General features: G+C 37.2%; 1 protein-coding gene across 2 annotated transcripts in view; it reads left to right on the top strand.

Moving 5' to 3' along the window:
* RBKS (ribokinase) overlaps positions 1 to 16,681 on the top strand; it is a 71,768-nt gene that overhangs the window by 3,499 nt on the left and 51,588 nt on the right. For both annotated transcript variants that reach the window (XR_003987360.1, XM_030447466.1), the window contains exon 2: positions 15,210 to 15,342. Coding sequence is in view for 1 of the 2 variants with exons in the window: in XM_030447466.1 (XP_030303326.1) it covers positions 15,210 to 15,342 (133 nt within the window). In the remaining variant the exon portion in view is untranslated. The remainder of the gene's footprint in view (positions 1 to 15,209; positions 15,343 to 16,681) is intronic.

The raw sequence follows: 16,681 nt of genomic DNA, 5'->3' as shown, positions 1-16,681 counted from the left end.
ATTCAGAAGAAAGGGTAGTGTGCCTTAAGATGCTTTTAAAGGGAAGGGGCCCAGTGGTTTGCTTTTAAAACACTGTTCTCATTGGAAATTCTGTTCTCATTGTCCTGCAGCACTGCAGTGGCAGAATGTGGGTTTTCTAAAGTGAATTTAGTATAATCAAAACAACCTCACGTACATACATGCAGTAAACCACACTCTTTTGGCTTAATAGGACCAGGAACAAAACATATTTGTGGTCACAATCACAATCAACACTTCATTGGCAATAGCAGGCAATAGTAATAGAAAACAAAAACAGCATTATTCTGTATGATCTAGATATCAACCCAGATGGGTACCATCCATAGTATTATTTAAATAGTTTCTGTTCTGACTCATATTTGCAGACTGGTCCTGGCATTGGCATTTTAATTCACATTAAATCAGGACAAGACTAAACATATAAACCAATGAGAGTCAGACATATTAAAACAATTAGAATAAACAGGAGAAACTTTGGCATGGCAATTGAAAACAGCAGAAGCAAAGGACAAAATGTAAGATGGAAAAACAGGCTTTGGATAGTCACAACAGCAGCCGTTTTTCCCTGTAGCTCAAGAGAACGAGACCAGAGTCTCATTGGAAAACTGTGTTTGTCAGGATGTTGAAAATTTAAAGTCTTAGTTTTCTGTGGATCTATTTCCTTCCCCCAGGTTGCTGCCTGCCCTGTAGGGAGCAGAATTAGAAGTTCTGCTTCCAGTCCCCTGTTGTAAGAACTGTAAACTGCTAGGCTGAAGGTGTTCAGCAGGAGAAGACAAATGACACAGAAAGCATTCGGCTACAAAGTAATGTGTTGCCAGACTGGAGGGACACTATTGGCAAATGCACATCTGGAATTATAAATCCAGAGTAGCCTGATGGACACATTGAGTCATCTTCACAAACCCAGCACAATTTCTGCCTGTGAAAAATGGCAAATGTATCTCCAGGAGCGAGATTCTGCATCTGTCTCCTCTTAAGCCTCTAGTGGTGGTTGTTGTCAGCTGAAGTAAATGGCTCATGTCCATCATCCAAAGCTACATCTGTATTTTCTTTTTTAAAGAACAGTAATGAAGACAATAATTTTTTTGTGGGAATATGGAAAAGAATTTTCATAAATTTTTTTTTCAGCAAGCAGGGAAAGTCTCAGAAATTACTTTTTTCTTGGTTTTGTTTCCAGGTCTTGTTTCTGCCATTTATCATGTATGCACAGTCATGATATTATAATGTTTTTTCTTGCTTTAATGGTTGTTTTTTGTGTGTTTTGTTTTGATTTTTCTATTCTTCAGCTGCTTCTAAAAGTGAAGTGTTCTAGAATCCTTCAAATCCATTTCATTTGTGTTTTTGGTTTTATCTATAATGCTTCCCCTGCAGCAGCCACTCCTCATTCTAGTCAATCTGCTCTTGCCAGCAGCATGGGAAAGCACAACTGTGAAGGAATACAAGCTTAGTCCAGTCGAGGAAATTAATCTTTTGGATCCAGAGAAAGGCATCAAGGCATGAGAGAATGTGTCATCTGTGAATTGTTTAGTTTATGTAATAATGAAAAATGTGGGCTTGATTTCAGAGTCTGTACTATTCCTGTGTTGTCCTCTCTGACCTAGCAAAGTTTGGGTGTATAGTAAATGCAGGATGCTCAGGCCCAGTGGCTTGTTGTTCTGCCCTGGTTTTAGAGGACCTAAATGTGGTTTAGAGAAACTCCCCTTTACCTTGTCTGGCAGGAAGAAAGCTGTATCTTTGGGGCACAAAAAGAAAAACTGGGTAAAAATCACGTAGATGAAATCCTCATTAATGAGATTCAGTAAGAAAATTATTTTGTTCATATGCAGCTCTTGACTATCTGTAGTGGCCCAAACACTGCTTATCTAATGGGAAGGCCTGATCCAAGCTCATTCATGTCAAAAGAAGCTTTTTGCTGTTGTACATTTCATTGTTTTCATCGCCCCCCAAAAAACCCCTGCAGGATCAGGTTTTTTTAGGGTGAGACAGTTTGGTGTTTTAATATGTTAAAAGTATAGTCCAGACCTGAAAAGCTTCTGACAAAGTTTCTCTAACAAAAACCAACAAAATATTGGAGAGGGGGAAAGAAGGGAAAATGTCTGGTTGAGTGTTTCTTAAATTAACACAGAATAACTAGGGCAACACCACCAATTACTTTTTTTGCCCCATTACAAGAGCTGCATTTGGAACCATGGTTATGAACCCCAAGCAAGAGACAGTGCACCATTGATCCCAGCTGGCACTTTCTGAAAGAAACTGTTGTTTGTGCAACAGAGGATGCTGCGGGTCCTCTCTGAGAAGGACTGGTGGTGCTAGAACACCTGCTCAACACTTGTCTTTGGCTCTTATCCACGAAAACTTTTTTTTCCTTTTCCTATATGGAAATATGGAAGTTTTAGAAGTCTTGGAAAAAACGAATGTGAAACAGCTCACACAATGTCTTTTAATTTAAGTGCAACAGAAGTGTTGCTTTCTGTATACTATTTAATTGAAACATCCTTGCCCTTTCATTTGGTGTCTTCATTTGGTGTCCTAAACTCCTGTGTACTGTAATTAGGCACCGTCTTTCCTTCCAGAAGTGATTCCATTTCAGCAATAACTAATATGACTCTTGGTTTTTAGACTTGTTTATCTAGTTCTGTTTTAATAGTATGGATATAGTAGTGCTCTAGAGCTAAAGAAATAGCCCTTCTTAATGAATAGCCATTCATTACATGAATGCCGTAGCTGAAGTAATATTTTTTGGCTTTCCAGTAACCAAGACGTTAGCACTACTTGTCCTACTGTGTGTTTGGAAAACATTTTGGAACTGGAGAAGGGGAAGAGGAGCAATTTGCATTGAAAAAGAAAAAAAAAAAAGTATGAAAGTAAAGAGAAGTTGGAGGAAGGTCTTAAAAAAGGCAAAAATAACAGGAAAGATGTAAGATTTTGCTCCGGAGAGTGTAAAGAGCCTGTGGAGTTGAGGTTGAGATGAGAGGAAGGGAAACTTCAGTGCTAATAGTGACAGTTCCCTGTTTTTTTCCTTCTCTTTTTGCCAGCTCTGGCTGCCTGCTTGCTTTCTGAAGATTTCTTACATGGCTGCATGGCAAAGGTTCAGGGAAAAGCTGTGGTTTAGTCCTGTTATCTTCTCCCAGCGCTAGGATTTTGGAAGATAGGGCAGTAAGTGCTCTGTTACCTCCTTCTTCCCATGAATGAGTTCCCAGTTGTCTGCTTCTGTTCCTACCAGCTGCAGTGTCTGGTCTGTTTAAGTTTGTAAATTGCTTTGAGATCCTCCAAGATGAAAGGTTCTACTTAAATGAGATCATTATCATCTTCTATGTTTCTCCACTCCCTCTTCTCAGCTCAAGCTTCTTTTCTCATCTCAACTTGGGGTCCCATACAGTACTCAACGTTCCGAGCTCACAGCAACACAAAACTTGCACACAAATTTCAGCTTCCAGTCCTTGAGTTGTTTGATGCCAATGAGAGTATTTCGGAGCTGAAGGTTAAATGTATATATTTTCTGGAGCCAATGCCAAAGCACTTGCCATGTTGAGATGGTACTTGTGCATTTGTGTCTGACTTAATGCTATTTTGTGTGCCTTAGAGACTGTATGGTTCCCTTCCTCCCACTTTTGAAGTACTTATTCATTCTAGGAAGCATTCCAGCTACAATGTAGTTCTGTGATCTTACGCTATATTCTTATAGCCATTCTTTGTTCATGTTCTTGTGGTTAAACTGTAATCCTGTCAGGGCAGGGTTTTCACTCCTGTCTGGTGCAATGAATTTAGAGAGTGGAACCCTGAGAAGGGGTTCAGAGGGCTCACTCTGTTCAAAGACTGATAGGCAGTAACACAGTGTTTGGACAGCAGAGAAACCCTTTTCTGCTCAGCTGCACATCTAAGCTGTCATCCATCTTCCATATTTCAACCAACAAGTAAGAGATTTTTTTCAGCATATAGTATCTACGTGTGTTTATTCCCAATGTCACTCACATTCCAGTGAAATTTCCCTCTTCCCTATGAAAGTGAGGTCATCTTAAACCTGTGTTTATGATTCTGCAGTCATTTCCATGGCAGTAGACTATGATATCATCAGTGGAGGATTATGCCTTTCCTATGTGTGTTAGCAATTAAAATTATGGTTTGTGAGATAAAACTAGTGTTTACTAAGTGTTTAGGTTTAGTCCATATGAGGCAGGGAAACTATTGCTTAATTCTCTAGAGAGTTCACTTGGGTAATGGAGTAAATGAACCTAGAAACATTTTGATCCTAGCAGGTGATAAATTTTGGGGGGTGTATTTTCCTAATGGGAGAAGAAAATCAGCTACTCCGTCTTGTGTTCTCTAGCCTGGCATTGAACACTTGCCTGAAACACCAAGGTACTCCTGATTGTTTTGTTATTCAGATCTACTTAAACACTTGATTTGAAGCATCACAATTTTCTAGTCTCATTAAACTGGCATTTTTTCCCTTTGGAGGTCAGTAAGCTATTATACACTACCCACTACAGTAAACAATGTCCTTATCTGTCTCTTCATCTCTTTTAATGGGAGCCCTGTTTGCCAGCTATCAGTTGCTGAATCTTTTTGTTGAACCTTTTTAAGTATGCACATGGTTTTCCATGGACTGGTGACAGCAGAGGCCAGTTTCAGCGCTGTGATATCAAAAGAAAATTCATTCATTTAAAAGGTAGTGTCCAGCATTAGAACAGTTGCTAATCCTGTAAGGCAAAAATAGTGTGTTCACAATGTAGTTTATTTCATCCCTTCAAATACTTAAGAACTTCTAAGATAGAGATGTACACTTTTCAAAAAAAGAGAGAAGAGAAAGTGAAACAGGATTACAAAAGAGTTTATAGATAAAGAACATCATTGGTTTAAGTCTTGCAACACAAGACAAATTTTGTAGCCACTTGTTAATGTAATTTAATTATAGAAATATACCACACCTGTGCACATTTCAGCCTGTATGTTATCCTACCTAACAGAATTGAACTCTAATTGAATATCTGTTTAAATAGTCTGGGTCAGAACATTAGAAAGAAATCTCAAAATGTTATGCCCTAATTACATACTAGATTTGCATGTGTCCACTTTCACAGAAAGTGTAGGATTTTTTTCACAGAAAGTCTAGGAAAGTCTAGTGAATTTGTTCTTGGTGAAATTATTACCATGTTAGAGACTACAGTAGAAAGAAAATCCTTTTCCTATTGATTATTATGGAAATAGAACCATCCTGGAACAAAAGACAGACAGACAGGATCATTGTATGTAGTTTTTGGAGACTCATATTACTAATGACATAACAGACCCATCTCGTATTTACTGATCCTACAGTCCTACACGCCTGGGTGTGCAGCTTCCCCACCATTCAGCTTTCCTACTGAGGCTTCAGCTGTCTGGAAAATGCAAGGTGATATCTCTGGAGAAAATGAAAAGTCAGGAAGTAATAACATTATGATCAGGGAAGACTCTGTCTGAATAAAAGCTTATTTACCAATTGTCCAATATAAACATCAAGAAAAAGGGGTTTGTGTTAATTTCTGCGACAGAAATATGTAATTTTATCTCAGTGGTGCACTACAGCATATGGCCATTGCTTCACATTATAACATCCCACTTTACAGACAGCACAACTGTTGCCATTCTTAGACATCGGTGCATTTCCAAATAAATAATATGCAAAACAGTGATACACTGGGTGGGCATTGGCACTGGCAGTACTCCAGGGTATTCCTGGGGCTTCTGCCCTATCCCAGTAATACAGATTGAATATTATGGCATGTTACAGATGTATGTATAATTTCTTGAATACTCTTTTATCATATAGCTCCCACAGTCCTTATTGTTTTGGCTATTGTCCCTGTTATCATTAGAATATTTTTTTTTACTATTTAAAGTAAAATATCTCTTGCCTTTTCAGTCTGGGGGTATTTGCCATACAAGATTAACTACAGTTAAAGGGGAAATTCTATTAAGGAACTTCTTTGAAAATATTTATCACAATAAGCAGTTATCACTATATTTTTAACACCTAACTCTAAGAATATTTTCTTCTCCCCTTTTATGAGAATCATGCAAAATTATAGATTAATAGTTCTGTCCTCTTAATGGATTACTTGCTGGCTGTACTGTTAATGGAAATAACTATTTTCCTATATGTGTTTCTAGACATAAGTCTCTTTGGGTGAATTTTAGTACTTCTGACAGTAAAGAGCTGCTGGCACAAATCAAAAGCTGTAATAAAAATTGTACAGCATCAATGGTAATAAATTTGTGTAAAAACACTCTGGGGAGGCATATATATGATGTTGCCTCTAGGAGCTGTCTGAGCTGTTCTTTCCATGGGAGTTTACCAGTAAGGTTTTGCTTTATATGGCTCCCGTTGTTAGCCTCTATATGAAACTGCAGTAAGTTATTTGATAACTGACATCCCAGCAAAATTTTTCAGCAGTATGTTGCTTAAGTAGGTGCAGCTTTATAGAACCCGTTGATCTTTATGACAACTAATTATAAAGTAAGAAGGTGGTAAAGTTCCTGAATATATAAGTTGTGTGCTGCCTTCTGGGTTTTATTATTTTTTCTTTCCATTTTTTAATTTTTTGTTCATTTTTTCTCCTTTTTTTTCCTGTACTAGCTCAATAGCATGCCATCCCTGAACCATCTGATTTCCCTTTATATTCCTTCACCTCTCCTTGTTATCTTTCCACATCACATTCTTCCTGTTCTTCCATTTCCATTCTTCCACTTCTTTTCTGTATTGCTCTACTCTTGACTTTTAAAAAATAACTTTTGCTTCCAAAGAGCCATACCTCCCTTTTGCTGTTTATTCCATCCATCACTTGGTACCTCCTATCTTCTTTCAAATCAATGTTTATATAAAATGTATAAATATTGGTAGTATAAACAGCAGGAAGAATGTTGGTAAGAGGTGAAAATAAAGGATGGGAAGGAATAGAAAGGGCCAATGAAATCTGTCACTCGTGGAAAGAGGCATTTTCCATGTTCTCAGCTGTTATGAGAGTGAATATGCTTTCCGTCTTCTGAATATCTGCTCTTGTAAGTATCATTCATTGGAAAGATCCTGTTGGGATTGTTCAATCTTTCATTTTGTTCTAAGGTTATCTGTTGGGAAAAAGCAATTGGTGGTTTTGCAGAAGCTCATACTACTCCATACAGAGGCAGCAAAAATGAGTAGATTTTTCTTTAGTTTTCATTCCCTGTTGCTCATTAAGTTGTGAGTATTAATGGAAGCACAGCAGTTGTCCATTGCAGGTATCCCAAGCCAGGGTTATACAGAATTACACCTTTCTGAGATCTGGAATCTGCCTTTCCCAAGAGAACTTAAGGAAGAAGGCAAAGGCACTCACCTAGAGGAGATTCATGGCAGAGTTAACTTTGGCCAGCAAAGCCCAGGCACCCCCCTGAACCTGCACATTCTTGTCCTTGCCCCACAAGTGTTAATGCTATTTTAATTCAAGATTTTAGCAAATGCCTTTATAAGGCATCTTTAGATTGAACTTCAGATAAAGGTCTGGGTTTTTTGTCAGTGAATCAAGAGTAAGATGGTTTTAAAGCAAAATCTTGTCTAGTGAAGGAGCTGTGACTTCAGCCCAGAAGTGGTCAGGCAGTTGGACTGGATAATGGTTGTAGGTCCTTTCCAACTGAACTGAACTGCTTATCCCTTTCTCTTCCCTTCCCCTGTTTAAATATATTACCTTCATTACCTATGATACATTGAGTAACTATATGCAAAGTACATATTGTTTCGATTTTACTTGTAATTTGTGACTCGTGGATTCTGTAGGAAGCTTTGCATTTCATGAAAAATATTGTAAGAACTCTTGTCTTGTGTCCAAGCTTTTAGAACATCTTGAAGAAAATTATTAATATTAGGGCTGCACTGTGCTGTGTCAGAGTGACTTGTGTAGTAAGAACACATCTATGATCTTCCTCTTAATATTATAGCTTATAAAGCACAAGATGCTTGTGTGCCAAATGCCAGTACATAATGGTGTGTGTGATGGGGGTCATTTATTTTTTACCTGGAAAAGACTGATGACAAGATTTGTAGGGGAGTCAATAAGGGCTCTGTTTTCTGCATGATAGTAAAGCAGAAGCACAGATTACTTTATTGGCTTACCAGTATATAAAAAAATCATAATGAGACAAACAAAGACCCTGTGGTCTGTCCACTCATCCATATTGCTTCCACTTTGTTCATTATTTGATAAATTCATTCTTTAGGAGGTAAAGATTAATAGTCACATATGTCTTGTTTATCTTATTCTGCCCTTGGGCATGTAAAGATCACTGCTTTGGTTGCAAAGGTTGATCTGTCCTGTGTTGGTTTTTCTGCTTTAGCCCTGGTACTTCATCATAATATAATGTTCTGTTAAGCATAAGAACTGTAGGCAGCCTTCTGCAGTCCTGAGTGAGCACAGCGTGTTTCACAGTGTATCCTAACATCACCATCAGATTGCCTTAGAATAATTATGTAACTGCAATTCCAAAAATAATGTAATCGAGACACATCAATGCATCAATGAAGGACAATGTGGGAGGCAAATGAAGTTAGAGAGTGGTAATTTTGAAAATTTCCACAATTTTTCTTAAATGCAAAGCAGATGTTTGGTAAGAACGACGGAATGTTTTCTGAGACTTAAATATCTGAAGATGGCTTCATACTTATTCAGGTTTTTCAAATATCTTTAGACCTTCAAGTTCAGGATGAAACATTTCACTGACTGGGAATTCATCCATGTTGTGACTACCTTTTCCCAAAAGCAAACTGCTAGCAATGTGAGGAAATGGTACAGGTTTGCTGTTCTGTGAGAAAGCTTTTTAATTTTGGCAATTAGTCAAATATATTATTTATGTTGAAGGTTTCATGCTCCTAACATAATACGGGAATTTTGATCTCTTGGTGATACTGTCATTTCACTGAAGTGCAGTACAGTGTGCTGCTGTAAATGCTTCAGAACATATATTGGGTTGCCTTCTTATTTGCTTAATCTTTTAGTTCCTAGGAGAGTAAAATTTACTTCAGCACAGAGGGTCAGCAGAAAAGTTTGCTGTAGTTCTTGAAGAGCTGTGGACATCTGTTCTCATTCTACATATGAATTTGGTACATTTAAATTGAGGTTGTGATTGCACAAATAAGAAGATACCATTGTGGCCCTCATACCTTAGTAGGCATCCTGGCTGCTATAGTCACTGAGTCATTGATATTAATTTAATTTCTCCCTTTCTTGAGATTTTCACCACTTGTTTTAGTTCAGCTGTTTACTCACTCAGTAATGAGATGAACAAAACAGTTTGTCTTAAAAAAAAAAAAAAAAAAGTATATTTTTGTGTTTAATTACATGCATATTTTCTCTGGTGGCAAAACTGATTGAAAATATTCCTGCTGCACTTCCACAATTCATCATTCACTTATTTGTGTTGTGGTAACAAACTGTATATTGTATAAGATCAGGCAGATTTAAAAAATATTCTGAATGGATGATGGGGTAAAGCTTTTATGTCTCAGTCTGCCAATCTGCTTCAGCCTTGTCCTGTGAAGGGACTGCTCTTCAAATATTTTGCCTCATATCAGTTTGGGCAGCATTTTCACACAGTTCATTTTTGTGGGCTAGGAGGAGAACCCAGACCATCAAACATCAAAGCAATGATCAATTATTTGAATTGTCTTTAAAAAAAATCATTAAAACTTCACATGCAGGGAAGAAAAAATAAAGCTTATGTGTGATTTGTAATTGTCTCAACATATTTTCCCACCATTTAAGATCTGAGGTGAGTCTAAGAACCTAGAACTAGATAGCCCCATATTTAAACCAAGCTGTAGTTAAATTCATGAGATAGTCTTCTTATAAATACTGAAGGTTTTCTAACTTCCAATAAAATGTTTTAGTGGATTATTGAAAGGGAAGAAAGCATAAGCAAGTCAAAACCATCAGATTTTGAAAATAATTGTGGTCTTTTTGTCTCTGTGTTGTGGGTATTTTCCCATAGCATATGTTCAGATTTTTAAGAATTAAACTGGACAAAACAGACCAAGCATAAGCCAGATCCAAGAGGTCTGAGACTTTTTCACCACAACGTTGTGCTAATATTCGTGGTTAGAGGCAAGAACTGTTCTCTCCTTTGTATTTGTTCAGTTCTGAGAATCATGAAAGCCCAATATATTGTGTATGTGCTAGACTGTGGCTAGTTACACCTAATCTAATCTCACAGGGGTTTTCCCCATTGTAGGGAATTCCCAGAAGGGGAGAAAGAGCTAGTTATATGCAGTGATTCAAAGAGAACAGAATTAAAGCTAAATGTTAGGCCTTTAAATCATACTCCTTTTTATTAAGACACTTTAATGTGCAATATTCTTGCTAGTATTTTGATACTCTGATGATCTTCAACTTCAGGAAAAGAAACAGTGTCTGAATGTTTTTTTGGTACTAGGTAAGTGACAGTCATCCTAGATTAAGTGGCATCTAATCCAATGTACAAAGTCTCTGGGCTGCCTGATGAGAATATTGTTTCCTTTTTTCTTGTTTTAGAGAAAAATGTTTATGTACTTTTCTGTTTTCCTTTCATGTATGTAATTTCTCAGAAACTTACTGATACTTCATGCTTTTCTTCACTATGTCTGATGAACTAAGTATACTGTGCTACCCAATTAAAAATCAGTTACATAACATTCTGTGTTTTGAACACACAAAGTAGTACCCAAAGTTTCAACATTGACTTAGGGCAGTCTGGCTGTAAAGCTGCCAGCAAAGGCACTCCTGCTTCTCCCCTCCTTTACTTTTTCCCTAGTCCTGCAAGTTCCGGTCCACCCTGGCTGCACTATAATGAGTTGGACCCATCTGATGATCCCAATTAAAATGACCACTGGAAAAAAATATTTTGAGTTAGGAAGCTCCATGAACAACAAGAGAAACAGTGGGAAAATGCTCCTGAGGAGAGGGCATGGCTTTACATCAGCTAAAGCTAACAGTAATAATACATCTTTATAGTCTTTTCATGTGTTGAAAATAATGGACACTGAGTAGGTGTCAGGAATTGGAAGCAAACAACAATTAATTTCAGGATTAATTTATGCAAATAACATTAATACACATTTCACCCCCTTCCATCTGACTTTCTGTCTCTGAAGATGATCTAGTCCCTGCTTGGGTGGGAACTTCTGACTCAGTGTTTCAAGACAGGAGTAAGGGGGTTTTGTTGGTTCCAGTGCCATCCTTCTGAAGAGATATCTGTCTGAAAATACAAATGCTAATCAGATCTAGCCTTTAAGGGAACTTGTGGTATGCACTTACTGGAAGAGAGGGTTGAAGTTACTGAAATGGTGACATTCTTCTTTCTGTACTTTTATTCATCCCAGACTTCTGAAATACAAGTGGATGTAAAAGCCTCTATTTCCCATTGACAAATGTGGGCATCATTGCTGTGTGCTTTACATTTAAATGTTGTTTGGTAAAATCTCAGATGAAATTGAGTGATTGTATCTCTACATTCGTAATGCTCAAAGTATTTCAAGATGCTTCAGTTTGCACTTTCCTCTGTGAATGCAACTAAGTAATACAGAGCACATTATATAGTAATCTTATTTCCAGTCTAAGAAGTGTTAGGTATTTTAAAGTTTATTTTCTGGTTGTTTATAAGATATGAGAGCTTAATATCCCTTGTAGCATTTAATCTCTCAAAACTGAGCAGAATTTGTCACATAAGCAAAGAATAGCCAATTGGATAGCAATTTATTAAGATTTTCAGGTCAGTGTTTTCAAATTGTTAAAGTTGTAAAGTTGTAAATGGTTTCACAAAACACTTTATGTAACAATTCTAAAATCCCGTGTGACTTTTTTTTTTCCTAATTAGCTTATTTAGCCTACTTTTGGAATAACATTAGCTATTGCATCACTTTTAGGCTATTTTGAGTATTCTTTGTGGCACCATCAATAAGCCAAGAATTCACAGGGTTCCTTAATCATACAGATTACTCATCATTGCCTGCTCATAACAGAAGCCTGAAATGCTCATTAAAATTGTCTGATGTGAATCAAAAGTTAGTATAGTAAGAGAATTAAATGGCAAGAGAATAGCATTGTTTAAGCAAAAAAAGAAATTCTTGAATATTTGTTTCAGTGTGACAGTGAAACCTCCAGGCTTATATATAGATCAGTACTCTGAATTTGTTTAATATGGAAAATAAAGAAAGGCCTCTGGAGTAGGGAACTGATCCGAAAGGATTTGTGCTCATGCCTGAAATCTAATAGTGTGAGGTTGTTGTTTACAGTGAGCTACAGGAACCTGTAGCATGTTCTTGCCTACTCTGTTACCCTATTTTTAAAGCCAGCTAATTATAAATAACTGTTCCAACTTGATCCTTTGCCCTTTGCCTTATACCTTTCCATCAAAAGAATGAAAAAGGTCATTTCACAGTCTTCAACAAGCTGTTTGATGCCCTCAGACAGTTGTTATGCCGTGCTCTTTGAAACACTGAGGCCCAGATTCTCATCTCAAAAGGTCTGTTTGTCACTGGTTCCACTAAGATGCGTCCATTGGAGTTGCATGTTGTTGCCAGTATAACTGAGGGAAGAATCAAGTTATGATCTGGTCACTGTTAAAACAAGAATTTGTATGGTTGAATGTACTTCTACAGAATGCATTAGAACTCAAAGCAGCCCTATTAGCAGATATCTGCTGGGATATTGCAGTTGTTAATCTTTGTCTAAAAATATATTAGCTTTTTGTGGAAACAAATTCTATCTAGAATAAGCTAGAATACATTAGCTTTTTGTGGAATCAAATTCTATTTAGAATAAGCTAGAATCTCTGAAATACAACCTGAGGAAGAAAAATTAATTGAGACTTGATACCATTTTCATACTGCAAAATTTAAATTAGAAGGCAGTAGGAGCTTGTGGATTGAACTGATCCCTATTTTGGTTTTGCCAGTGGCTTCTTGGCTGAACTGAGGCACAAAAAGGCAAAATTACTTGCCCAAGTTTCACACCCACAAAGCAGGAATAACAGTGTTGTTCTGCTTTTTAAAGTGTAGTGAGATCTGTGGATGAAAGAAATTACTATTTCTTAGCAAGGCTGAGTGAAACAACTGCTCTTCTGAGTGGCACATAATTTTAGAATTGTGCATGCAGTACCCTGGCACTGGCTGAATAGGAGCTTCCTCAGCTGAGTTTTGTAGCCTTCATTCTTTGGTCTATAGCCATCACTGCTTTAGCTTCTGATGGTAAAAATAGCAAATTATAGATAATACTCTTAATAGACATTATTTATCTACTCTCATTACACCTTGTTCCCTGAAACCTTAGTTATTCATTGTTGTAAACAATCTGCCAGATGCTGCTGTGGGCAGTTTTAACTTGGCAACCCTTTACACATACACACATCTATATAAAAGGAACCTGTAAGTGCACTGCTGAAAACCTGTTTTACTTTTATTTAAAATAGTTCAAATGTTTCACAGCAAAATGTTCCTAACTCTGCCTCTTTGGAAAGAAAATGAGTTCCATCAACTGTATATATGAGCCTTCTGGGCTTCCTTTGTTGTCACCCACACAAAATAAACCTACTGGCTGCATATCACACCCTTACACTAAGATCTTGGGACCTTTATTAGTGAGCATTGGTACTTAGGGTCTGCATCCCTACCTGCATCTCTCCAAAAGCTGTACTGATGAAGCACAGACCTGCCCTGGGAGTTCAGGACTTATTTGACTTTGCTAGATTAATTTTTTCTTTTATTTCCTAATGATCCTAAACCTTTGGACTGGTGGGTTGGAACTGAAAATTAGTGAGGAAAAGAAGTTAGTTTTTTCCTGAGAATTTTCAGTAAATCAGGCTGTGCTGTGTCATGAATTCTGTAAGATTTTGCAAACGCCAGTATGCCCCAGAATTTGCAGCATAAACATACATAGTAATACACGTGTTCTTCATATCCTTTTCAAAAAGCACCCTGTAGTGTGATGTGCCAGTGCAGAAGAACGTCACCTTTTTTCTGAATTGGAGGGCTGGCAATTTTAAAGCTATTGTAAAATCTGTTGGTAAAATAATCTTATAAATTGACAGAGCTGAAATTAATCTGTTCCTCATTTAGGCAGATTCCTCTGCATTCTTTCAGATTCCCCTTCCACACTCGCCTGCTTTCATGCAGGATTTTGGAAATCTGTCTGAGCAGTCAATGACTGAAGAGGTTGCCAGTACATCATAGGAGGTCTTCCCTCCACACGTTTTGTGAGCTTGTTTGTACCTTAAGAGATAGAAGGAATCCTGTGCCTGGAATTATTTGAGAATGCAGAAATTTTGGTAACCTGAGTGTTGTAAATCTGACTTTGAGTTCTGCATTTTAGTAGAGGCTAGCTCTCTGTATTCAGACATGTTCTTGCCCCTGGTCTCAGTGGTGTCTTTTCTTCCTTTCAGTTTTCACCAGAGATAGCAAAGCATCTGGTAGCATTAACAAAAACAGTTTTGTTTTGTTTTTTTCTGGAAATTAAACCAGAACATAATTCTGGTGGGTCTCCACTTGTATTAGTGCATCTGGTTCTGAGCACCCATCCCCAGAAGGATGTAAATGTAATTGGAATGTGTTCAGGAAACAACAAAATACTGCTAAGTGTAAAGCTTGATTTGTAAGAGACAAAATTAAAAAAGAAAAAAGTTTAATACATGCAGTTCATCTGAGTGGCAGCAGAGGGGACGTAAGTTTTGATAATGATCTACAATTTTGAGGACTATGATCATCAACAAAGTGAAAAATTACTTAGACCTGATCCAGAGTGTCTAATTAGATGTAATTAAATTAAATTAACAGTATGTAAACTTGAGCTGAATGTTACAGTAAGCCAACATGAGCTGTGAGATCTATAGTTCTGTTACATATCTGTATTCAGTTTGCACTGGGCATTATCAGTCATGGATCAAGAGCTTCTTTTTCTGTAGAAACATGGAACACAAGCCGAAGAAATGTAGTCTCTGTCTTGATAACAAGCTAAAAGCTTGACTGGGTGGCAAATAAGGAATAAACTTAAAATGGGTGGGATGTGGAGTAGAGAACCTGAAAGGTCTTTGGAGTCTTTTTTGGGCTTACTGGCTGGCTGTCAGATCACTTAGTCTTACAAGAATGTAACTTATTTTGAAGATGCTTCCTATTTTCAGTCACTAACGTATGGAAATATTGCTTTAAATTGGAATAGCCTTACTACACGATTGCCAAGAGCTGGAGAAACTGTCCTTGGACAAAAGTTTTTCATTGGTTTTGGTGGGAAGGGAGCCAACCAGTGTGTCCAGGCAGCTCGACTTGGGGCGAAGACCTCACTGATCTGCAAGGTAAGCACTGACTTGCTCTTGGATTACAGCTGAACTTAATGTTGATGCAAATTCCAGTAAACCTTTAGGTGATTTGCAGATATTTATTTTTCTATCCCCCACTGATTCCTTTTCTTTTCCTTATTTCAGCTATAAAACTTACCATTGAAGAGGCTATTTTAAGAATACTGCCAGAACCAAAGTCTAGTTGGCTAGAGGTCTGGCAGAAATTGTATATTATATAAAGGATTGCAAAAGTTAGATTGATGGACCATGGGAAAGAGAATTGGAGAGAATTTGAGATGTTCAGAATTCAAGTACTCTTGATTATCTTCTTCCCTTTATGTTCCCACTGTTGCAATGATCAGAACTTCACTGATGACATTCGGGTGCTGGCACTACAGTCATTCTGAAAGTTACTTTTTAGAATTTTAAAAATCAGACACTGACAAGCCAGTAGCAGATTTGAGAAGGAATGTAAGACTTTGTGCTTCAAGGGGTTAAATCATTATCTCATTACTTGAGATTAGGATGAAATGTTCGTGTCCAAATTCTCACACCTATGTGTTTTTTGACCATTTTTCTGAAGCATTTGATACACAGCAGTTCGAAGAGCTGGCTCACAGACCATCAGGCTGATTCAGTTAAGCAGATGCTGTATTTTTATAATTCTTTTCTTTTCTTTTTATCATTAATCATTTTGAGTGATTATTACTGAGCTTAAGATCAAATTTTCTCTTTCTAGCCTTATTGTCTATCCTGTGCTATCTATAAATGTAATTTCAAATTGACTGGACATACTTGGTTACTGCCATGGCTGGAGAAGATGCTAAATTTGCTGGATTATTGTCTGTCAGGGATTTTTTTAAAAAAGGATGGGGAACATCTCAAGGCAGCCTTTCTCACTGGTTTTCCAGTCCAATAGATAGGCTAAAGAGTGGAAGTATAAATTTAAATTACACCTGCAATCATTTCTGTGGGTCATTATTAATAGCTGTTCTACAGTGTGGAGTTTTTTTATATTGGCAATGTTTGTGCTTCTGTAACACTGCATATGTTTCATCATCTTTGTATTCAAGAATGATCAGATTCAAGTACGAGATGAATTCCTTGCTAACAATTTCTGCTAACCCTCAAAGGATTTCTTTTTCCACTGAAAGTGTTAATGTTGTTTTATTGTTTAATGGCCTAGCCTTTGCTCAGTGCATCCTTGTTTCTGGAGACATTTGCATTCCTAATAAAATTTAGCAGTTAATATAATTTCTAATTACTTCCTCAAATCATATTGATGTAATTTCAGTGAAGCCTAGTTTTCTTTCTTTCTAATGTGTATTTATTAGAGATAAGAAACAGCAGAGAA

The sequence above is a fragment of the Calypte anna genome, chromosome 3 (genome assembly GCF_003957555.1).
Source record: "Calypte anna isolate BGI_N300 chromosome 3, bCalAnn1_v1.p, whole genome shotgun sequence".
Lineage (NCBI taxonomy): Eukaryota > Metazoa > Chordata > Aves > Apodiformes > Trochilidae > Calypte > Calypte anna.
This window is presented reverse-complemented; position numbering and strand designations above follow the sequence as displayed.